The sequence below is a fragment of the Neolamprologus multifasciatus genome, chromosome 16, assembly GCF_963576455.1.
Source record: "Neolamprologus multifasciatus chromosome 16, fNeoMul1.2, whole genome shotgun sequence".
Taxonomy (NCBI): domain Eukaryota; kingdom Metazoa; phylum Chordata; class Actinopteri; order Cichliformes; family Cichlidae; genus Neolamprologus; species Neolamprologus multifasciatus.
In genome coordinates, this window is record NC_140454.1 from 4377864 (window position 1) to 4402457 (window position 24594).

At 40.9% G+C, this 24594-nt stretch overlaps 1 protein-coding gene across 5 annotated transcripts in view; it reads right to left on the minus strand.

Moving 5' to 3' along the window:
- Positions 1 to 567: 567 nt before the first annotated feature.
- The window catches only part of sema5ba (sema domain, seven thrombospondin repeats (type 1 and type 1-like), transmembrane domain (TM) and short cytoplasmic domain, (semaphorin) 5Ba), a 222446-nt gene continuing 198419 nt past the window's right edge, over positions 568 to 24594 (minus strand). For 3 of the 5 annotated variants that reach the window (XM_085135965.1, XM_085135963.1, XM_085135964.1), the window contains 6 exons: positions 20968 to 21138; positions 15902 to 15970; positions 15221 to 15358; positions 11497 to 11541; positions 8909 to 9114; positions 568 to 5284 (listed from right to left, as the gene is read on the minus strand). In XM_085135965.1, coding sequence (XP_084992091.1) covers positions 5108 to 5284; positions 8909 to 9114; positions 11497 to 11541; positions 15221 to 15358; positions 15902 to 15970; positions 20968 to 21138 — 806 coding nt within the window. In that variant the 3' untranslated portion in view covers positions 568 to 5107. Of the gene's footprint in view, positions 5285 to 7465; positions 7550 to 8908; positions 9115 to 11496; positions 11542 to 15220; positions 15359 to 15901; positions 15971 to 20967; positions 21139 to 24594 lie in introns of all 5 variants that reach the window. The other 2 variants (XR_014869864.1, XM_085135966.1) reach the window with 2 other exon arrangements.

The following is a 24594-nucleotide window of genomic DNA, read 5'->3' on the forward strand; positions in this document are numbered from 1 at the left end:
CCTGGTGATGAACTAATCATTTGATTCAGGTGTGTAGACCCAGGGTGAGATCTAAAACCTGCAGGACACCGGCCCTCGAGTCCTGGTGTTCGACACCCCTGTTTAAATCTGTTCTTAACTGTGAGGATGAATTCTTTGGGTCACAGCCAGGATTACTCTTCCTCCAAACATGGCAGGTCGAGTTAATGTCAAAGAGGTTGATTCTGGTGTCATCTGACCACATCACTTTCTCCCAAGCCTTCTCTGAATCTTTTAGATGATCGATGGCAAACTTAAGACAGGCTGATTCACAACTTTTCTCATGATCCTCCTGAACCCATGAGGCAAGGTTTTGCATGGAGCTCTAGACCAACGACAACTGTTGGTTATTTTATATTTCTTCCATTTTCAAATAGTCTTCGCATTCTCACCAAGCTTCTCCCATCCCAGCCTCGTACAGGTCTACAATCTTGCCCCTGACATTCTTAACAGCTCTTTGGTGGTGGAGAGGTCAGAATGAGAGAAGCTGATTCTGTGGACAGCTACGCTTTACACATAATTCAATTCAATTTCTTTATTGTCCCACAAGGGGAAATTAGTTTAGCAGCAGGATAAAAATAAACAGAACAATACTATAAGATAATAATAACAATAATAATGATAGAAAGTTCAAGGACAATTATTTGCCATTAAGGAGACAAGACGCAGTAGGGATAAAATAGACCTGGAGTCTTTTAGTCCTCCTCGGAGGTACTCTAAAACGGCGGCCGGAAGGCAACAACTCAAACTCACTGTGAAGTGGATGGTTTAAACAATTAATAATAGAATGAGCTTTCTAAGCACATTTCTATTGTAAATGGCCAAAAGTCCATCTTGTCAGCACCCTGAAAATTTACTAGCAGTTTTTACCAGAAGTCCCAACCGATTCTTATTCTTCACCGTCAGGTTACCAAACCACGCAGCGATACAAAAAGACATCACAGATTCAATAAAACTTCTATAAAACAAGGACAACATCTCAGATGAGACATTAAAAGATCTCATTTTCCTTAAAAAGAACAGTCTTTGTTGAACTTTTTTAGTAGTGACATCAGCATGAGATTCAAAACACAGTTTATGGTCAAGTACCACACCTAGATATTTATAACTCTCAACGATCCCAATATCGGCAGTTTTAATGATGGTAGGTGATGAGCTATAAGAGGACTTCCTAAAATCAATAATCATGTCTTTAGTTTTTGACACATTAAGTGAAAGGAAGGACTCATCACACCTATTCACAAAATCATCTACAACCTGTCCATGGCCTGACTCGTCCCCCACTAGAAGACTGACGATCACTGTGTCGTCAGCAAACTTCAGGAAATTGTGAAATTGCTGCGACACTCATTTGTGTACAGAATGAACAGAAGGGGAGAGAGGCAACAACCCTGGGGTGATCCAGTAGAGGAGGAGAGCACATCAGAAAATACATGATTCACCCTCACACATTGTGACCTATTGATCTGAGATTGGGCTGCGATTGGGAATATCTCTAATTGAGTGACTGATTTATTCTGTGTGCAACATGGGTACACAGCCAGTCTTTGGGAGCCACAATTCTGGCTGTGTTGTAGGGGAACAAATACATACAAATTCCTTTAGTAAGTTTTATGTAATTATATTAGCTTTTTCTTTGATATTCTGGCTTTGACATAAAAATAGAGACTGTCACTTTTGTTGTCAATGAGCAAACATATTGCATGGGAGTGTGAATGTTAGATTGAAAGCACTTTGTTAGAAAAAGCAGAGAGAAAAATGTTTGAGCGCTCAAGTAAAGTAGAAACGTGCTATATTGGAACCATTTTTTTTAACCATTCGAGTACATGTTCATAAAACCAGCGTGAGAGGATTTAAACCTTGTAACATGGTGTGTTATCCTGCTGGAAGCCGCCATCAGAAGATGGTACACTGTGGTCATAAAACGATGGACATGGTCAGTAACAAAACATCAGTATTTTCATGTTGGTTCCACCAAATTCTGATCAAGACTCATCAGACCAGGGACCAGTTTTCTTATTTTCTCTTGCCCAGTTTTGGTGACCCGCTTGGGAATTGTAGCCTCAGTCTCCAGTTCTTGGGTGACAGGAACAGCACCAAGTGTGGTCTTCTGCTTGTGCAGCTCATCTGCTTCATGTTTGGTATTTAGAGATGCTCTTCTGCATACCTATCAGCTCAAAGCAGTTTGACCGTTCTCCTCTCACATCAACAAGGCAGTTTGCTCAGTGACCTGCCAATCAATCACTTGATATTCTATTTTTCAGACCATATTCTGTAAACCCAAGTGAAAATCCAAGCACATCAACAGTTTCTGAAATACTGCTGCTAACAATGCTCCTTTCAAAGCTGCTTAAATAACCTTCTTCCCTATGTTGACGCTCACTTTGAACTTCAGCAGGTCATAAATGCTTTGAGTTGCTGTCCAATGGTTCTTTTCCTGTTTGGTATAATTATTATAGTCTAACTAAAGCATCATTAGAACTTTGCATCAGGTTTTCCTACTTACAGAGCAGAATCTGGAAGTTCTTGTTTCATCTTTGACTTTTTGCTTACATTTCCTATTTGATAATATGAATTTTAGCTACTGGCAAGTTAAAAAAAAACCCAAAAAACCAAAAACCTATTAACTTTTTATGTTGGCATCAAGGTTTATTGTCCTTTGATAATGTACAATATACAAAAATATAGGGTACCAAAAATTCACAGTGTCTAAAAGGCAGTGATTACTATACATTTGTCTACATGACAGGTCTAACAGTACACCTGGTAAGTTGCATAGAAGGACACAGAGCCTCACATCGCAGGGGACAGAGCTCGAGATCGACCAGTCGGTTGAACGCCCGTCTGACCACAAGCTTAGTTTACATCAAAATGACATCTTTTTAAATTTCATATCGCCGCTATAAATGATCATTGGTGGGTTATTTTCACTCCGGGTTCATGTGACTCTGGAGATTTTGTGTTTGAGCAGCTGGGAAATGTCACAGGTCACGTTGTGGAGCTCTGTCCCCAAACAAACCTCATGGTTGGTGTGTACTTAGCTGCTGTACTTATTTTTCTCTTTAAACAACTATAAGGCTTTTTTTTAAAACAAACAGTGTTAGCTATACAATATACAGATACATATACACAACTGTCTTCGAGGACATTAAATGGGTAGAAGGCTGTCGCTCCTATATACAGATAGAGCTCTCATCTCGTGCATGTACATTAGCTGAACTGAAAAGCATTGCTGGGTTAGCATTCATCGATCAGGCAATAATAATAAAATATAGCTGTGAGAATGCCCTTTATAAACCAAGCTTTGACTATAAATAACGTCCATTCCACCTCCGCACGGACCAGAGGTGTGATGCTTTAACTTACAATGATTAACATCTCAGACATGAAACAGGAAAAGGAAACAGTAGAATGCCTGCAACACAACGTGGAGAAGTGCACACACAAACACGCACACATGCACACTCATTCACACGCTTTACAGACGTCATAGTCATATGTATGAAAGCATTTACATTGTACAAAATACAGTAGGCTCTCTTTGCTCATTCAAGCACACTTACATTCAGACACGCATGCATCCCTTTTGATGTTCACTGGTAAACTTAGGCAAGCGTAATTCAGCAATTTTCTTTTCTCTTCAAGAGGGCCCAGATGGATATTTTTTGACATTCTTTGCAAAAACAACATAATTGAAATCCTTTTATTTATTTTGTGTGTTAACATTTCATGTATCGAAGATGCAATGGTCACAAAGCAGAACAATCAAAAACAAAAGGAATGTGTTCATTCGGTGAAATGGAAATTAGAGAAACAAGAAATAATTAGTTATCTTATTTAACAAAATATTTCTTCCTATGCTACAGCTCATCTGAGCATAAAACAATTATCATCTTAGAAAAACAAACATTTAAAAAAAAAAATGAACAAGTGACTACTAGCTTATTCTACCATCCACTTGTTCAGCACACTGGCCATATTTGATATGACCACCGGGCTATTTAGCACTCAGCAGAATCGATGCATCCATTGGAGAATCAATTGGAGAATCAATCAATTCCTTTCCAGAAGTCTGTATTGTTCTTGAAAACAAAAAATAGAGAAAAAAAAGTAGAAATAAAACAAATCTCGCCCCTGCCTTCTATTGCATACAGGCACCCACGGAATTCCCAAAGCTTTTACAGTTCAGAACGCTTCCAACGCTCCGTGCTTCGACTGTAGGAGTCGATATCCCTGCCCACTAAAGACAAGGGACTCGAATCATGAGCGGTATATTTCTCCTTCGACTGAGGATGATGTGAAGCGTAGTCAAACCCTAACCAACCCCAAACTTCTTATCTTTTCTGTCGTGTGAAATAGCAACAATGAAGGGCGTGGATCCCCCTCCCCCCCGAACAACCGAGCTGATATTGATCTCTAATTTACTCCAGCATTGACTTCATTGAGCTTTCTCTTTTTTACTGTTGTTCTCTTGCTTTGTGCTGTGTGGCAAGGACATAGCTATACGTGCTTTTTGTTCTCTGTAACTGCTTTTGCTGTCGAGGGACTCGAAGTTCATTACAAGCTGAAAATGTGGTTTGTGATGGAGAGGCATAAAACGGTGACCCAGATCCACAGAAATGTTTCTTCTTTTTAAATTTATTGTGTTCGTGTTAGCCTCCGGAAGTGCGGATGCTCGACCGACCCGGCATCTGCACTGAAGTGCGCGGTAATAACAATCTGTCTAAAGCCGTTACTCGTCCTCGTAGAGTTTTCCACTAGTTCTCTGCATGAAGCTGAGAGTTGACACTGCTTTATCCAGTCGGGCCTTTACAACAACACAGCCCCAGCTGCTTGCACAAGTTCCTGACTATAATAGGACAGCGGCATTCCTCTCCAATCCAGATCTCCTGATGGAAAGTTCCAAAAAGACCCTTAAAAACAAACGAGAAGAGGCTAGAAAGCAAAGACAGGGGGCGACGGTGATCAGAGGAACTTGGCCAAGCTCTGAAAAACCAACAGTTCATGTCGGTTCAGTTATGTCACCATGGCATTGGGGGTTGGCGTCCGTTTGGGGCAGCGGGGTGGAGAGCCGGATTTGGGGCGGGTCTCAGCTATTGTTAGTGTGGTTGTAGGTCCTGCACGGTGACGGGGATGAGTTGGGCTGGTAGTCAAATTTGCCGAGCGCTGTGGGATAGTAGGTGGTGGTGTAGACGTTCGTCTGCTGGAGCGGTGTTGGGTAGAAATTGGATCTTTCGTCGGGCAGCAGGTTGTTTTTATTCAGTGTCTGAAATAACACAGAAGGGAAGAAAGTCACATTAAAATCATATGCACACTATGAAACACTATGCCAGCAGACAATATTTTATAAACATTAAACAGCCAAGTAAGCCATCCCCTTTATTTGCCATCTTCATGCTAAGCTAAGCCAACTGTCTTTTTCTTTAGCCTCATAATTATTATTACACATGAGTAATCTTATCTTCTAACTTGGGGAGGAAGTGAATGTGAATAGATCCTCGAGTTGTTTGGCTGCCAAAGCAATAAAAATACTTCAGCATGTTTCCAATGCAAATGAGCTTGTCGAGTATTTTTTCCAAAATAAATGTTATTTTACTGAAGTACACTTGACTCTCATGCAGCTCAATCTGCTTCGTTACAGATACAGGCATCCACTTCTGGAAAAGCCCTCATACATGTAGATCTGGAAAATAACGCAACACTATTTTCAGTCACTTTCAGACCAAGTTTTGAGGATTCAATTATAGATGGAATTCTTGAGACCGAGATTTGGTTTTCGGCGTGGACCGTTTTGTTTTGCATTCCTCTGAGGTGCAGACAATATAGAAGTTAATCTTCCCTGCAGGTAAATAAAATACCTCCAGTAGCTTTGAGGTTATTATGTGAGCGAAAGTGTATTCATAACCAAAGCAAACCAATTTAACAAATTTAATTTGGATCTTGTCAAGCATACTCAATACTCTTAATATAGGAGATGGCGGGAATTCATTGGAGCTCTCAAATAAAAACAAGTCTAAAACCCACATTTTATTCGAATGCATTTGCTGAGTCTCTGGTAAAAGCCGACCATAAGGTGAAACACTTTCCAGGGGAAGCATTAGACTAATGTAATCCATCTGAACAGCTCTGGGGAGCAGGGCAGGAAGATAATCAGGTTAGAGTCAGTGAAATACACAACAGTGGGCAACACAAATTGGCCTGGAGGAGAGGGAAGCCACTGCATAAACAGTGCCGTAGTGCTACATGGTGACATCGGATGCACATCCAGCAGAGTCTGGCTATCCCCTCTGGTCATTAGAGCTAATGAGTTCGGGCTCTCAACACCACGATGGCTGTCAGCAACACATCCACACAACCGCCAACAATAACAGTGAAGACAACAAGTATCGAGAGGCGGACACGATCAAAAAACACTGGGATGAGAAATAGTTATTTGGCACCACGTTTGTTGATGATGAATGATGAATCTGCGCTTGGAAACACTGGCTGGCAAAAAAATAAGTTTTGTACAGACTTAAAATAGCCTATAATACTTCTATTTTAATATTACAGGCTTTTACTAAGAAGATAGTGAGCAAAGTGACAATCTTTACATATGCCATGATGCTTGTGAGGTGGACAGCCTAACCAAATTGTGGTCTGATGTGCACAGTAACCTCTAGAAACAGACAACATACTGTACGGATATATAGAATCAGTTGCAAAAGGAATTTTGTGTGTTATTTGCAGTCAGTTTGCAGTCTGGCAGGTAAACAGTCAAAAGGAGGTAAAGGAGAAAAAAAGGGCTCTATTTGTCCAAATGTAACCCTGAAACACGAATTTAGCTTCTTTTTTTTTAAAATTAGTTTTTAACATGCATCTTTAAGCAAAGACCAGCACATTCACAGCTAAAATGACGTTTTTTCTTAGCGCTGTTGCCAAGTGCTTTGTCATAGGGGTCGTCTGATTGTTGGGGTCTTAACCTTACAATGTAAAGCGCTGAGGCAACTGTCGTTAAACTGACGCTATATAATTAAAGTTGAGTTGAAATGAAATGTTCTTAAAAAAGATATTTAGTGACAAACACCAACAGACTGCAAACACGAGGTTAATGTTGAAGTCGAAAAGCATGGCCCAGTTTGAACCTCATCCCAAAGGCCTTAAACTCAAAACTCTCACAGACTTAATTGACATCATCTGGTGAGTAAAAAAAAATAGTAAAATGTGAATGGCCCAGTCCTTTGTGAGAGATATCATGACGTAACATAGATTTTCTCCTATGTGGGGGATTTTTTTTATGGCTGAATCACTCGGGACCAAATCCCTTCCAGCCTCTTTCCTTAAGGTGTCTACACTGCAAGATTTTAACAACCTTATAAGTTCATTACAGTCCACACTGTGTGGATCTAATCAACCTGACTAGGACATCAAGTTTGATGCATGGAGACAGTATGATGAAAATACCTACTGAGGCGGTGCCAAGATGCATGGCTGTTACTCCTCCGTTATTTGTCTCCATGCTACGTCCCCCTTGGCGCAGTCATGATAACAGCTGAAGGACACATCACACAAACAAGCTTCTGCTGCCACAAGTCAACTGGATTTTATTCTTTGTTTGAATTACAAACATTTTATTTGGAACATTTTACTTCCATTACTCCATTTGCATTTTATTCCACTAAAGGGCCAGCGTCAAAATGATTAGCGCGACATCGCCATGCTGCATTCCTGTTTGTAGGGTAGTAGTCCACATATCTGACTTATCTTAACTGCACTACTGTATAGTTCTGTGTAAATAATCATTCTGTACAGACGATAATTTTTAATCCTACAACTGTTTATAACTTGCATAGTTCACATTTCTGTATAACTGTATATCTCAGATTTCTGTATAGTTTTTTATTTCATGTTTATATCCTGTTCATAGCCTGTACATACTTATAGTTATAGAATATTCATAACATACTTCATACCGTGTACATTATAACATACCATAATAGACCCATTTCTGTAATATATTTACATATCTACATTATTGCTAATATATATATTGTAATATATCTATATCATGGCTAAAGCACTTCTGGATGGATGCAAACTGCATTTCGTTGCCCTGTACCTGTGCATGTGCAATGACAATAAAGTTGAATTCTATTCTATTCTAGTTGTAAGTTTGTCCGTGACAGCCCAAAACTGCATATTATACAGCCGCCTTCACAAGAAGGAGGAGGTGCAGATGCAATTGTTAAATGATCATTGTAGTATTTTTTTTTAAATATAAATGAATCCTCTACGGTCATTCAGAGAGGCAGGAGGGAAGGACACCTAACCAGAATGTTTACGACAGATACAATTTCTGATTTTGGAGTGAAAAATCAAACCTCCTAGTTTTGCTCAAGAAGAGTTTAAGATCATTTTTTCAGCTGTTTCTCAAAAGCATCTTGCAGAAACAGGAACAAGAAATGCAATAACAATATCCCAACTCAATCGGAGAGTAAAACAATTGAGGGACGCAAAATGTACTAAAAGTCTACAGGCTTCTAAGGAAAGCAGCTTCTTGACTTGCTGTAAATGTGAATGCACAGTAGACCGATAGCAGTGGGAGGTCGCAGGCTGACTAATGCTTTAGAAAGCTAATGAGCCCCATTCATAAGGGCTTGGTGCAGGTAGTAAAGCCATACAGACTCTGTATAGGAGCGAGAAGGAAGAGAAATTAACAGTAATTCATCTTCTGCGCGTACTGCACCATTGAGATAAATGAATGAATAAAAGCTCTAAATAAAACATGAATCACACCCACTGCCCTTGAATCCTTAATATTTACATTGTGTGAGTGTTTGTGTATTTGAATAACACCAAGTAAACAGCACTTTCATTTGTATTTCTGCATAATATTGTGTGCTTCACTTACCTTAAACTCCATTGGTGTGTACTTCTCATTCTTTGGCGTGGTATTGCCCTTGTAGTTGAGGTGGTTTGGGGTGGTGGGATGAATGATGGCGGACTCTTGAGAAGGCTTGTGGAAACGTTGACAGTACACATAGATCAGGAAAGATAGCAGCCCCGCCCCAAGGAAACAGGAAACACCAGTGGCAATTAGGTGGATGGAGGTAAATGCTGCAAAATAAAGATGACACACGGTGTTAGCAAAGCTTGAGTATATATTATTAGCTTGAAAAAGGACATTTTTCAACACCTATATTTACCATGTGTAATGCATTAAATTAACCCGTAAACTCTAAAATACCATGAAATAATTGCTCAAAAATTCACATTTTTTCAAACTAGAGTGTTCATTTACCTTGTTAAAAACTTCCCAAACTCATAAAGCCATGCTTGGCTGCCATGGAAGGATCATCAGCTAATCCAGATAACCTGTGTCGTGCAGGCCATAAAAGCTGGCCCAGGCAAACTGCTCAGGTGCTCTCTTGCACTCCACCTGACTTTAACCTACTGGTTGATCTGTTTCTTGGTTAGGTTATGTTTAATATATATTTTTTAAATATTTAAGTAAACCTCTTGTGTGAAGGTGTGTGTCACCTACTTTGAACCAGTTTGTGGCAAATGGGGGCTCGTCCGGGATCTTTAGACCCATTGGTAAGATTGAACTTTGAGTCAGTGCTGACTTACTAACTTAGCTTTAGGTTTGCTAAATGCTTATGCAAGTTGAACTAAGTTCTGAGTACAGCTTAAAGTAGTAATGGTATTTAGCATTGTGAGGAGTATCTTAGGGAGTTCCACACAAGATAGAATTCTTTGGATTGGTTACAATCATTTAGGTATTCTGTGGTTGATGTTGGAAGACAGTAGCAATAGCATAGTGCTTGGGTGTTAAACCCATGAATTTACAGTTTCATTGTGCTTTTGGTGAGTATAGCCACATGAGTCTCTGAGCCATGCATCTCCTTTTGTCTCAATAGGAGACCAACCACGCTTTCTCTTTAGTGTGACAGAAAAGTTTGTTGAAGACAATGTCTTGGGAGCATTTCCCTGATTTCCAGAAACTTGCTAGTTTGCTCTTTGGCACCGTTGTTTTTGGTGCATATGTATCTGTCTGAAGACTAGGGTTAAGATCAACTTGTATTAAAAAACTAGGACTAGGGAGCATAAACTCTGTGTCTAGTGCTTCACCAACATATTTGTCGTGTTGATTTGTGGCCTTACTGGACACATGGCTGGACCAGCCTTCTGGTGTAACTGGTAAAATGTGTGAAGGGTAAGAGTTCCAAAGTTGAACTTGAATAGTGCTGTGAAATATTTTAACTTGGTAGTTTGGTCTGGTAGCTTTGTTGTAGACCCATTATCTGCTTTGCTTCGAGCTTTGTTGTAGCTTTGTTCCCCCTTTGTTGCCGTCTTTGTTTTTGCTTGGAGGAACCTTTTGGAGTGCTACTGTGGTTGACGCTCATACTTTAAATCCAATGTTGTGTAGGGGGTGTATAGCTGCAGACTACATGGCAGCACTTGTGATGAGATCTGGTGCTCATTTAGGTACCAATGAGTAGACTTTCACTTGCTGTTAGGTTAATTTCTTTTTCGTGTTGAACCTATTTGCAAAGATTTGCTTTCTGGGGCAGATACTATTTTCCCCTTTCTGTATACCAGTTACACTAGTAGAAATCTCCTGTAATTAGAACCCATTTTGCTTCGTATTCCTATAACCGCCAACATTCACTTTTACTTCCCACCACTTAATTTGTTCCTGTGGTAGGAAAATTGGATTTAGTAAGGGGGTGGATGTCAGCTCATTTGTGGGCCAGGTTGTGTGGTAGTCATTTTAATGTTGCCTTCTGGTGTTGCTATTTTGTTTTCTCGTTTCAGAATAATAACGCGGAATCGTGATTTTTAAGGAGGGTGATGTTAAGCCCCTCCCACACTTATTAAAGCCATGGTCTACTGTTTTGCAGGCGTGGGAGGATCGTCAGGTAACATAGGCCACCTGGGTCTTGCAAGATATAAAAGTTGGCCCAGGTGAACTAGTTAGTTGTGCAGGGAAATACTCAGACCATCCATCAGCAACCAAATCACTTAAATCACTGTTTTCCCAAATACTTCACAAGGTCATCTTTACTATGTCTTCATGCCTAAATGCACTGAGCTCCTGCCATGTGGTTGGTTGATTAGATATTTAAGTTAATGACCAGTTGAGGTGTACCCACTAAAGTTGCTCATAAGAATATAAAGAAAGACTGAAATACGACTGTCCAGAGTTCTTTTCCTGATGTATTTTGTTATCAGTGCAGTTAAAACATCTGTTAGGCTTTTCTATCAGTGGGTATGAGGCCATTAAAAACATGAAACGAAAGAGTTGTCCTTCCTCCTCCTGACGGGCTGTTAGGAATTTTAACAGACTATAATAACACATATGAAATGGACATATAAATATATACAAATATAATGTATGAAAACACACATCATGGACATGTGGAAACATACAGGGGGAAAGAAAAACCCTGAACATGCTCAGGGAGATGAAGCGGAGGCAGCTGTTAATCCACTTACCTCCACAGTGTTGGTCCTTATCAAAACCAGATGCAGGGAGAATGACTGCAGAGAGGAGAGGAACACACAGTCAGACACACACATGCATGCACACACATACACACACGCATTCCCTGGTGTAACAGCCTTCAGAACACAACAACAACAACTGGTTGCAACATCAGGGGAGTTGACACATGCTGAAAAAAAATGGTAAATGAAAAATTTTAATGTCTCCTCAATGATGCACAAACGGTCCATGGAGATTTTTTTGCTTTTAAAAATCAGAGTATTTCAAGAATTTCTAGAGGAAAGTTGACTGTTGAGCGAGAACTGAACCCGTCTAGATGCTGTGATAGAAACTAAGGGGCAGGACAAACATTTACAGGTACAACACGACCTTTCTACCAGCTCCACTCTCATTCAGATTCTTCAGAAAAAGAGGAGGTTTCAGTTGTTAAATATTGCAGTTCCTCATTGGACTGAATTTCTTTTAAATTTTCCAACTTCTTCACAGCTGCCTCCCTTATGCAAGTGACCTTAACAAATCCATCCTTCGCCTCATTGAAATCTGCAATAAAATTAGATGTGATTTGCTGTTGTGACAACCCATTAATATTAATCGCCTTCGTCTGGACTCATTAGGGATTCTTAGCCTGGAGAGGCCTATGCTGGCAGGCCATGAAAGATCATTTCAGGAGAAACTTTCTGAAATCGGCATCAGCAAAACGAGGTGCGCCGAGGCCAGTTGGGTCAGCTGCTAACTTATTGCATTCACATGGACTTAATTATGGTTAATCAACATGAGCAAATGAGTTTTGTGCACAAAGAGGATGTCGACTACAAAGACACAAACAATATGTGCTTTTATTTATGGATATCTGTTTTAGGATGAAGACTGTGATGATGCTGATTCTGCGTATGTACAACCTGGACAAACAAACAAGTTATGGCTTTTGGAGCGAGCTGCCAGGGAAGATTTGGCAAATCAAAAATCTTGGCAAAATAAAATCCTGAAGTTGTGCCTTATATTAAGCTTGAGTAAACCCACAAATTGATGTCGAAGCAATAACATGATGATGATACTGAAGATTGTTAACCCTGGTTTTGGTTTGTGTAGTGGAGCATTGTTAGATAATAAACTGATCAGTTGCCGGGCAGAGTGCCAATATTATCATTTATCTAAAAGGGGGACATGGTATGCTTTTTCTTATTTTATCTCATAAATGTGTATACTGTTGCTATAGTAGACCACCAAAGCACAGAGGCCAAATATACATAGGAAATATCAGCATGACTGTAAACCATGCAAAGGTATTCTAATAACAGTCCAAGAATAAAAGTATGTAGTTGGAAATGAGCATAAGAATTTTGAGACTTTCAGTGATGTCTAAGCAAAAGCTTTTGGCTGTAACACAGTTAGCATGCAAACACTACACATCTTGGAGAGGTAACTCGTTTTATCAACAGAAGAAAGCATGTCAGATGAATAACAGCAGCGCACTTAACAAAACCCCGAAAATAACATCAAAGCAGTGGAGAAACTTTAGAGATAAAGTCAAACGCAAAACTGGATGGACCGCCACGCGACGACGACTGTCCCAATTCGAAGTGTACTCCAAATGCGCCGTCGATTTCCCCAAATATCAAGCGTGGTCCGGTGCACGCTTCGTGGTCCCATATATCCCACAATTCATAGCGCGGCGGTGGGTGTGGATAATTTTGCCGCAAAATACGGCAGAAGGGAGCGGCCGAAGAGTGAACTGTCAAAAGTAAGTACTGAATATTAACAGTACTTAATATAAAAGTACTGTTATATCAGTAAAAGTCTATTAACACTGAATCCTCCCTTAGTTATGCTGCAATAGACGTAGGCTGCCGGGGGATTCCCATGATGCATTGAGTTTTTCCTTTCCAGTCACCTTTCTCACTCACTATGTATTAACAGACCTCTCTGCATTGAATCATATCTGTTATTAATCTCTGTCTCTCTTCCACAGCATGTCTTTTATCCTGTCTTCCTTCTCTCACCCCAACCAATCACAGCAGATGGCCCCGCCCCTCCCTGAGCCTGGTTCTGCTGGAGGTTTCTTCCTGTTAAAAGGGAGTTTTTCCTTCCCACTGTCGCCAAAGTGTTTGCTCATAGGGGGTCATATGATTGTTGGGTTTTTCTCTGTATCTATGAAGCGCCTTGAGGCGACCTTTGTTGTGATTTGGCGCTATATAAATAAAATTGAATTGAATTGAATTGAATATGACGTCACTTATGTATGTGCGAATGTTTAATAACAAAGAACATTAAAACTTTGCTGTTGGCCACATGTGGCAAAGTTATGTGACATTAGTGACGTTTGTACTTTCAGCGTTAAATTAGTTGTAAAGCCTTTATATATATATATCATAATAATCTGACAATAACTATAATATTGGCCATAATATATTTACATTACCACAGTGAGATGACTTTAGTCTCATGAACAACATTGGCTAATTGTTATTTACTAACTACTCTTGAAATGACTGTTCAGTACAGAAATGAAGCCCAACAATCATGTTTTACAGTCCCGTGGTTTCAGCCTCAGATACTCAACTAATCAAAGTGACGTCATGACAAAAATGAATGACCAACAAAACATTTTTTCTCCTTCATTTTTGTCACACAAAGCTGAATATAAAGTTTTTCGTGGTTAGTATCATGGTTGCTAGGCAACCTGAACAGTGCGACGAAGGCTAGACCGTCCCATTTCACAAGCCTCTCACTTCCGCACTTCTCGTACTTATAGTACGCACCGTACGTAGTACGCGTACTTCAAGCGTGCAGACCCTGAATTGGGACACAGCCACTATTTGCAACCACACACAACTGATCAACTTGAACTAATTACACGACTTCCATTCCATCTGCTCAGTTTGTAAATTATGAGTTTTGTCTTCTCTAAAAAACATTAATAACTGCATAGACGTGAGTAAGAGTAGCCCATATTACCAGTTGTTTCACACACCTGTTGGTACCATTAGATCAAGCTGCAGTAGAAGACCTCTCAGGTTTGAGTGTGGGGTGGGCATTGTATTGACACAGGGACACCAAATATTGATATTCTGTTAAATGATTACCTTATTTAACAGAAGGGTTTGTCACAATGGGTCCAGTCATGTTTCACAAATCCCAGCACAGCTTAAAAACGACTTCCTACAACAGGTTCATTTTTAAGTACAAGCATGAGCCACTTAGATATTTTGTCACTGAATACAAATAAGTAAATTTTTCCCCCGACACTGACGCTTTCAGAGCATGTCAAAATGCTCCGAGTGTCTGAAAATATTGTCAGCCTCCTGGGGGGAAATATTAGTTGTGTTGTCAGTCAGTTTTGTTGCCATTAAAATGACACAAAATGTACAAAATCTGAAAAAACAACAAAAAACAGACAAGGCTGAGCCACTACAACAGCTAGCTGTTTGTGTACCCTCGCTTTGCACAACAAAAATGTGTGCTTACAACTTCCCATAAAACAGCATCATGGAGTTTTTGTGACAAAGGCAAGCTAGAGCCATGATGGAATAAGTGAAAAGCAGCGTGTTTGGTGACATTCGAGGACACAAAATAAAATACAGGCTGCCCCCTCAAAATCAGAGAAAAAGGAAGGACGCTCGCAAGGAGCTCTTGAGAGGCCAACACTGAGCTCTGATGAGAATGTCGAAGGACGCTTCACGGTTACAGTATGCATCTGAGAGCCGAACAACTCACCGGGTATTTCATTGCAGTCTCTACGCTGAGTGCTGTTCCCCACACAGGGGGTGTTGCCCTGAGCGCCACACACACGACTCCTCATCTGCAAGCCTGAGTCATCACAGGCCGACCACAGCGACCAGGCCATCCAGCCACCTAAACACAGGAAAAAACAGCAATAAATAAAAACCCCAGCAACCACAATGCTACATCAAGCTCACCCTCAGGCCTGGAAAGCAACGGGCCCACCCAAGCTGTCACCACCTGCGGGAACCTTTCACATTTCTGCACAGCCAAAAAAAGAAGAAAAAGAAAAAGACCCCAAACACACCAAAAGTGTTTGTGATGTAAACGCGATTGGAAGAGAAAACCAGAAGAGTTTGTTTAGTGCATAGCTGAGATGTTTGTCTCCCGAGCCAAGCTTTCGTGCTGTATCCCCGCAGCAGGCGACCGAGCAGTAAACAAAAGGCTCCCACCAAAGAGGAAAGAGAAAATGCCCAACTTTCAGCGCCTCCCTTTGAACCGTGCACTTGCTGCACTCTTTCGCTCCCCGTATTTAAAAGCACCAGAGTGGAGGGAGCACAGGCTACCACAAATGAAAACCTGATGAAAAGCTGGTTTGTTATTCAGCGTGCTCTCAAGTGTGCAGTTTTGGCAGAGAGAGCCTCAGTGGAGGCAGAAGGACGGGCCTTCTTTTACCTTTCCTATCAGGCGGACGCTCACCAACAAGCTGCTCCGCTCTCCGCTCCATTCGTTCTGCACAATCACCTAGACACATGAAACAAACTGACCAGCTCAAATGTGTGCAATAACTGTGCATCACTACAACCGGCGTTAATTGCTTCATTTATTCCCATTTATTTTTGTCACCCAGACGACCTGCGTGATCGCACTGTAGAGTCGGAGAGAACAGCATCAGGCCTGCGGGCTGCTCGTTAGTATTCTGTCCTGACAGTCCTACCTGCTGTCCTCCATTACTGGTGGAGACTTTAATCAAATGACCTGCAGCAGAGGCATCAAATATCCCCGTGACTGACAGCCAGCTTGCCTCTAATTACACATGCGGCGAGGTCGGCAGCACCAGGAAGACCCCAATAGATGACTGATGTTCACCTGTCAATAAGCGAACAGATGAGGAGACAGATAGGGATCGAGAGAGACTGCCGGCAGCCTACCGGTGCAGGGTTAACAGAGATTGTTGGTCCGCGTCAAACAGGAAAACATTAACCTGATAAAGGAGGCTGATTAGCATCTTGGCAAAGAGGGGAAAAGACAGAAAGTCATTTACCTTTCTTTGTCTGTAATTACCGAGGAGGCTGACTGTAAGCGTTACCCTCCGCGTGAATGACAGTCGGACTGATTTAAAAGGAAAAGCATCTGAAGAACTGTTAAGAAGAAACGGCTGTTGAAATCTGACAGAAGTCATCCGTCTACACTCACACATACACGTGAGCATCCCAGACAATGAATATTTGTCTGGGCCTGTTTTTGTTTGCTGCCAGACTAAAGAAACATGAAAAATCACACGTTAGCGACAAAACAAGGCTGTTTGAAATGAAACCTTAGAATCAGAATCGGGATGAAACCTTATGAGTGCGGCAGGTGGACTTTTTTCCCCCCACCTTCTGGATTAGCAGGCAGATCTCTCATGAATATTTCAATGTCCTTGTGGGAGCAGAGTAGAAGTAGACGGAGGGTGGGGGGTGGCTTGTTTTTATACATCTCACATATCATCACATGTGGGGAAAGCAAGGCTAACCTTCAAAGTAAAAGGGAAAAGAAGAATACTCAAACTTCCCTTGTGTTTCTGTTATTTTAACTTTTAAGGTATAGATATGTTCTTAAACTAAATACATAAAACTTACCTGTAGTCATAGCTAGATTGTTTTATTTGTCCAGGTATTTAGGATGCCCGCCTCTTAGATGTTTTAACCTTAGCAATGAAAATGGACATAAGTCTGCGTACGTTTGGCAGAACATCTGAATTTTACACGAGGCCACAGATCTGAAACAAAGGTGTAGCATGAACTGTTTTATATTCCACTTTCTTTTTGCTCTGTAAGGTCAGTTTAAAGTTAAGAGACTTAACATAGTGCACCAATTGTTGTCTGGAAGCTATACCATGCTCACCATCTTAGTCATGAATGCTAGATAAACACTAGGGCTGCACGATTAATCGTTAGAAAATCACGATCTCGATTCATACTTATGTGCGATCTCATTTCCAAATGACAACGATTTTTAAAAAAAAAGAAAAAAAAGATGACGATTGTACCGCATTTTGATCCGGGACATAATCTGCATGAAGCCATCTGGCAGGGAAAAAAGAACGGAGAGCACGTGAAAACAGTGTTGCCAACTTAGCGACTTTGTCGCTATATTTAGCGAGTTTTCAGACCCCCTAGTGACTTTTTTTCTAAAAAAAAGTCGCTAAAAAAAGATGTGAAAGCGCATATCGCTTTTACTCTCAACAAGCAGCGGGTGCTGTAACGCAGTCAGTTCTTCTTTTACTCTTATGCTGTTTTGTGGATCAGGTTTAAAACTACTTATAAACACACACACACACAGTAACTCCACCAGAGTGCCTATTTCGGGTCACTTTTGCCGGTCCAAGCCCGGGTAAAGGAGCAGGGTTGGAATTGTGACATTACAAAAAACAATAATTGCTAAAAGAAATTTAATTTGTAGTTCTAAATAAATTCTAAATGCATTTAGGACGTTTTTTACTCACTTTACGTCTTGTCCACGATGTTATTTCTCTCTCCAGCAGCGTAGGTTACAATTACATTAGCATGACCAATTATGCAAATTATGTGATGACGTCATTTAGCGACTTCTAGCGACTTTTAGGACAGCCAATAGCGATTTTCCTTACTGAGGAGTTGGCAACACTGCGTGAAACCGCCCGAGGGGAGAAAACACAATGAGCGCAGAGGAAACGTTTCCTGATGGCGGTGAGAATGACAACCCCGCTGTAAAATTACTTCCAAGAAAAGGTTCTCGTTCCTCCGTGTGGAAGTTTTTTGGCTTCAAAGAAGACGATGATAGTCAAAAAAATATCATTTGCAAGCTGTGTTTTGCTATAGTAGCAGCACCGCAAGGTAACACTAAATCTGTATAACCACCTCAAACGTCACCATAAAGTGCAATATGACGAAGCTGTAAAGGCCGAGAAAGTGACAGGAGAAAATCCGTCCCGGTCAACCACCCAAACATTAATAACGGGAACCTTATACAGCGCTTCCCTATGCCCGTCGAACTCCCGCAGGCACAAAGAAATTACGCAGGCTATTACTTATCACCTGACCAAAGATATGGCTCCATCAACACTGTGCAAAACGAGGGATTTAGGAAAATGATCAACACCCTAGACAAACGCTACACAGTGCCGTCCCGCAACTATTTTAAAAATGTTGCACTACCTGCTCTATACACGAGTGTCGAGCAACGGTGGAGACGGAATTTCAAGCAGTACAACATTTTACATTTGTTGTTTTTATGTTTACTTATTGTTTTTATGTTCAGTCTCAACTGTTACAAAGTTGATGTGCAGTTAATAAGCGCAATAAATATTTATACTGGAAAAGAAAATCGTGAGAGAATCGTGATCTCAATTCTAAGCAAAAAAAATAATGATTCTCATTTTATGCAAAATCGTGCAGCCCTAATAAACACTGTATCACTTTTATTAAATACATTGAGAGAAGTAATTATTTGATCTCCTGCTGACTTTGTAAGTTTGCTCACGAAATGAACAATCATTTTAAAAAGAGAAATAACACAAACCAAACATCCAGAAAAAGCACATTACATAAAAGTTAGAAATTGAATGCAATTGTGTGTCATTAGGTGGCTTAGTGCTTGCAGAAAAGCACAGCAGTAAGTCATTTCTTGTAGCTTGTCATCAGGTTTGCACACATCTCCTTTATATTTCTTGGTTACTGTTGGCAACTCGAAACTTCAGCTCTTGATTGTTATCAATCAATCAGTTAAAACCTGTGGAAGCCAGAATGGGTGAGTTGTACTTATTTCACTGTGACACGCAAATCAATTTTCAATTGTTCGATTTTTTATGTAATGTAGCTTTTCTTCATTTTGGTTGATCTTCTATCTCTCCATTAAAATGAATGTGTTATCTAATACTATGTGCTTTAAGAGGCCTTTCTGCAGCTACTGTATTAATTCTCTGCTCACACTCAGGTTCATTGATAAGCTGCTACTATGTGTGGTGCCGAGCCCCTGGTATGTTTTGTCCACCTAATATTTTTTTTGTCTTCAGTCTTGATAAAGAAAGTACTTGCTACAGTACTTAAAGATGGAGTGCTCCAGTCTAGAGAAAGTTAATTGATATTTGAACTCAGCAGCCAAAATCAAAGGTTTCATTGCACCTGCAGAAAAAACAAACAACCTCTGTGAAGCCGAAATAAAGTGCCAGGTCCTCCAACGGCCACTAAGACTTTGTTAAAGGTTAAGTAAGGGGCATGGCTGCAACTTACTCAACGTTTATTAGCAGGTGAAACAAAGCAGCTTTTTTGTAGCTGGCAACTCTCCGCTGCAGCTCGCACCACCACTAATTAAATTCACTGAACTGCAAATATTTAACATGTTTTTTGCAAAAAAAAAAAAGACTTGGCACAAGGTAGCAGATGCCTGTATCTGTGCATTGTAAGGATACAGTTTATGGATGCAGCTTGCTAAGGAAACTTGCCAGCCTCAGATGATCACTTAGCAATCCACCTGCTTGTCTAAATAAGACAACTAACTTTGTTAGCATGGCCAAAATGCTAATGTTTCAACGTGCAACATCCGCTAACTAATGGATGATGCTGTGATGGCTATATCTACCTACACCACACATTGGCAAATTCACGATAGAGTGTTATCTATTCACAACTGGCTTATCTTATCAAAAGGTAACAAAACACACATTAAAACATAAGACCTTATCAGACAAACAACATTAAAGAAGATGAACTCAGCAACTCTCCAAAACAAATGACCCTCCTCCTGCAGCTCTCCCTTTCCTGCTCTAACCCCGTTCTATCAGATTCATATTTAGTATTTTGCTCTCTGGAGAAGGACCGACGTGTAATCTTTCAGCTGGAAGCAGCACAAACATAATTCCATTCATTTCCACAGTGAGCAGAAGCAATGCTCTTTTCTAATGCACTGCTTGCGTTCAGGTGTGTGGCAAAGTGAAGCTGTGTGAAAGAAAAGCCAGGAGAGGTGCACGGGCCTTTGTCAGGCATGCTTGAGGATGGTTTATGATCGAAACGAGACCAGTGGCAGCACAACTATCAATAATGAGCCTCCTGAAATCTGGCCAAGTAATACAACATGGCTAAAATCCACAGAGAATAGCGAAGAAAATATGTTGGTTCTGTAAAATCCATCTCATAAAGCTTTTTAAGTAATATTACACACATACTGTCTACACCTGGGCAGTCAAAACCTCAGATTGATTAAATAAGATATCCATATGTACCACAACATCAGTGGATCTCTTTTCAAAGCTTTCTGGAGGGGTTGCCATGGTGCTGCGAGTTCCAGCAGCACAGCAGGAAATGGCATGGTGGGAGGATGGGTTGTTTTCTGTTTATCTTCTCACATATCTAAGACCTGGTTTATTCGTTAGGAAAAGATGAAAGAAGCAATTTAGCAAAGGGGACAGCACAGAAATTACACGGTGCCCGAAGGTGTGATAAAAGCACCTGAAGCAGTGGTGACACGGCAGAACAAGATTTTGAATTTCTATGCGACCTTACCATCGCAAGGGTGCGTGTTGCATAGGGCTTCCTCGGTGTGCAGTCCTATGCAAATGTCTCCACCATTGGAAGGCGCGGGGCTGTTACAGGAGCGTGTCCGCTGGTAGTGCCCGCCACCGCAACCCACTGAGCACTGAGACCAGGACGACCAGCAGGACCAGGCACCGTTCACTGTAAGGCACATAAAGGAACGTGTCACGTAATCACATACCGCTCTGACTGATATGATAATGTGCTGGCTGTAGTTTAAGAGGGAGATGCACACTGCACCAGTAATGACATTTTCTGAAGGCATACTGGGATTAATTTAGCTCAGTCTGAACACCACGGACATCTAATTAAAGACGCCAAGAAGGGATCAGATATCACATCCTCCTACAGCGATAGTTAGGACCGCGACGCATGACCAGCTGACATTGAATCCTTTACAAGAGACAAAGAGGTTCATATGCAACTTTGCAAATGAATATTAAATTTAGCATTTTCCCCATCGTATATTACTCTGGTTCGCGTTGATTGATGTTTTTAAAGTGACATTAGTGTGTGTACTTTCAACAGCTGTGGACTTGAGACTTAAAAACAGAATTCAGTTACAAGTTATCTGATTTTAAAAGCTGGTGTTTAAAGTGTTGCAGTGCGGTTTTGATGACTCAGAAAGAGCTGGGCTTTTTGTCAGAGGCCATGTTCAGCTGCTCCCTTATTCACAAGAGGCTGTCACAGCAGGTAGGTCCACATATTTGATTTGGCAGCTTTTTTTTCCCTCTACCAGATGCCCTTTCTGACGCGACTCCAAAGGGATTTGTGTCTTCTCCTAGGATTATACTAGGGATGTATCACTTGCTGCTTTAAATTGCACCTGCCTGATGTAACCCCAGGCTATATGAAAAAACAAAATGTTTTAACCCTGATGTAAAGTTGCTTGTTGCACCAACTGCATATTCTTTTTGGACATTTAAACCTTGTGCAAATGTTATTGCTAAATATAGCAAAGCCAAACAGAGCATTTACCCTACCTATTAGAGCCCAGCTGGTGGAGATGGGCTCAGGAAGACTAACAAATAGAGAAAAAAGAAAAAGAAATTGTGCAACAAACACAATTTGTCCACGATGGCTTATTTTTGTGTTTCTTTTTCATATTACAGGCATCTATCATGCATTTCTGTCTTACTTTGAACGACTCTTGCACACCCAGTCTGTGCCTGTGCTCTGCTGCCTTCCTGATCACATCATAGCCTACTTTGTCATTACTGTGTCCTGCATTATATTGATTTATTCTCCCCATAGGTGCCGTTAATGTTTCATTTGATCTAATCAGAAGAGGGTGACTGACTAACTGAACGGCTGGTTGACTGGCTGATGTCTGTCTGGCTGACTGATGGGGAAGAGCAGTGTTGCCAGGTAACATCACAGTGCTGCAGAAAATTCCATTAGCTGAGTGGATTACTGTGACACCGAGTATGGCAGGCTGTGAGCACTTAACTCTGACTAACTCTCACAGCCAGTCACTGCTCTGCCTGACTAACTGGCTCTTTACCCGGGTGACTGGTTGAGCGTCTGACTCAGTGAGTTAGTGAACAACTCACTGGCTTCCTGACGGGCAGTTTACACTTTTTCTGACTCGTCCCACCTGTCTGCCTGTGCCCCTGCGTGGTTGACTTGCTGTGTTCATTTACATTCAGACATATGAAGTCAACCATGTGTTTGCCCGGCTCCCAAGACAAGACGCTGACGTGAGTCAGAGAGAAAACTTTGAAACAAACAAACAAAATAATTATGCCACGTCTGGTCACTCTGTTAATCAAAGACTTGATTACGAAAGTTGAGATCAAGCTGATATGTCAATTTTAAACACTTAAGACTTGCTTTGATGACTGACTTTTTCCATTTGATCTAATCAGTGTGTGATTTAAAACTTTCATGGGATGAGTACGGAATGCCAATTAACCCGGAAACGTCAGGTGAAAGACCAAACAGGGCGTCAGTCGCCTTTAAGATGCAAATTTCAAAATTATAGGTGACTCTCTTCTTAAGTGTGAGGTATTACATTCAAAATATTTTCAGAAAACTTGACCTCTAACCTCTGACCTTGAGTTCAAGGTCACAGACATTCAAACTCATCCGATATTTTTATTAGCTCATCGACAGATGCATAGAGGTATTCATTTGAAAATCCTACGTCAGCCCATTCTTGAGTTATCACAGCAGCAGTGTCTACTAATGACCAAACATCAGCTACAAAACAAATCACTTTGGGGCTTAAGACTTGTTCTGGATTTTTAAATGGTTTGGACATGATCTTCCTTTTTTTAAAATTTGGTAAGGAATGGATGAGAGATGGATGAAAAGGCAAGCTGTCCAGGGTGGACTCCACCTCTCGCCCTATGACAGCTAGCTCCAATCCCCCACCCCTGAGCCTGAATTGGCTAATTGGTTACAAAAATTTCCCACTGACATGAGCAACACTTAAGACTCAGCTTATAACAGCTGACTTTGGAGGTGATGTTTATATACAATCAGTGGTGGATGCTCATATTAAATATGGCTAAACTTTCATATAATGAGGTCAGCATATGCGAAAGTAATTCCTATGAGCCAAAAACTCTAAACAGACATTTTTTTCCCATTACTGGATCTTTTTGATGTCACTTAAAAGAGATACCCCTATTAAAGTCTTCTAAAAACTACGGAGCCCCGCAGGGGACATGGGAGAAAAAAAAAATTAAGACGGAGTTTTGCGAGATCTCGCAAAACAAACTCGGGATCTCGCAAAAGTTTTAGCCGCATTCTTCGGAGGCCGCCAGCTCGAAGCCGACCGGGAGGTCGAGGCACGATGTGCCGGGAAAGCGGTGTTCCTCCCGGCTGTAGTAGGTCTCGACCTCCCGTTAGCTTCGAGCTAGTGGGTGTCAGATCTCCGAAAACGTCGGAGCACTCGGAGTAAACCGAGCAGGTATCTGACGTTTACACAACTACATTCACGCCTCAAAATATCTTAAAAGTGTATTTTGTGACCCAGAAAGAGTAATATTACAACTAAGTAGCTGCCGCCATTGTTGGAATTCAACTTTTGCGAGATGTCGCAAAAGTTTTGCGAGATCCCAAGTTTGTTTTGCGAGATGTCGCAAAAGTTTTGCGAGATCCCGAGTTTGTTTTGCGAGATGTCGCAAAAGTTTTGCGAGATCCCGAGTTTGTTTTGCGAGATCTCGCAAAAGTTTTGCAAGATCCCGAGTTTGTTTTGCGAGATCTCGCAAAAGTTTTGCAAGATCCCGAGTTTGTTTTGCGAGATCTCGCAAAAGTTTTGCGAGATCTCGCAAAAGTCCGTCTTAATTTTTTTTTCTCCCATGTCCCCTGCGGGGCTCCGTAAAAAACAGCCATCACCTAGATGAGCAAATTTTAGTTTTTGATATCCAACACGACGCTGTATAAATTCTTAATTATTATTTGCTGCATCATGATGCTGCTGTATTATGCCTGTGTGTTATCTATCTATATCTTTGTTTTTAACCTGAATCTAATATGATCACCTTAGAAGCCTCAACTACCTGCTGTTAAATCTTCTGTTTGGGAGAGAGCCAGTCAGAAGGAAGCTGACTTAAAGTGAATGAAAAGGGAGGGAGTGAAATGAATGAC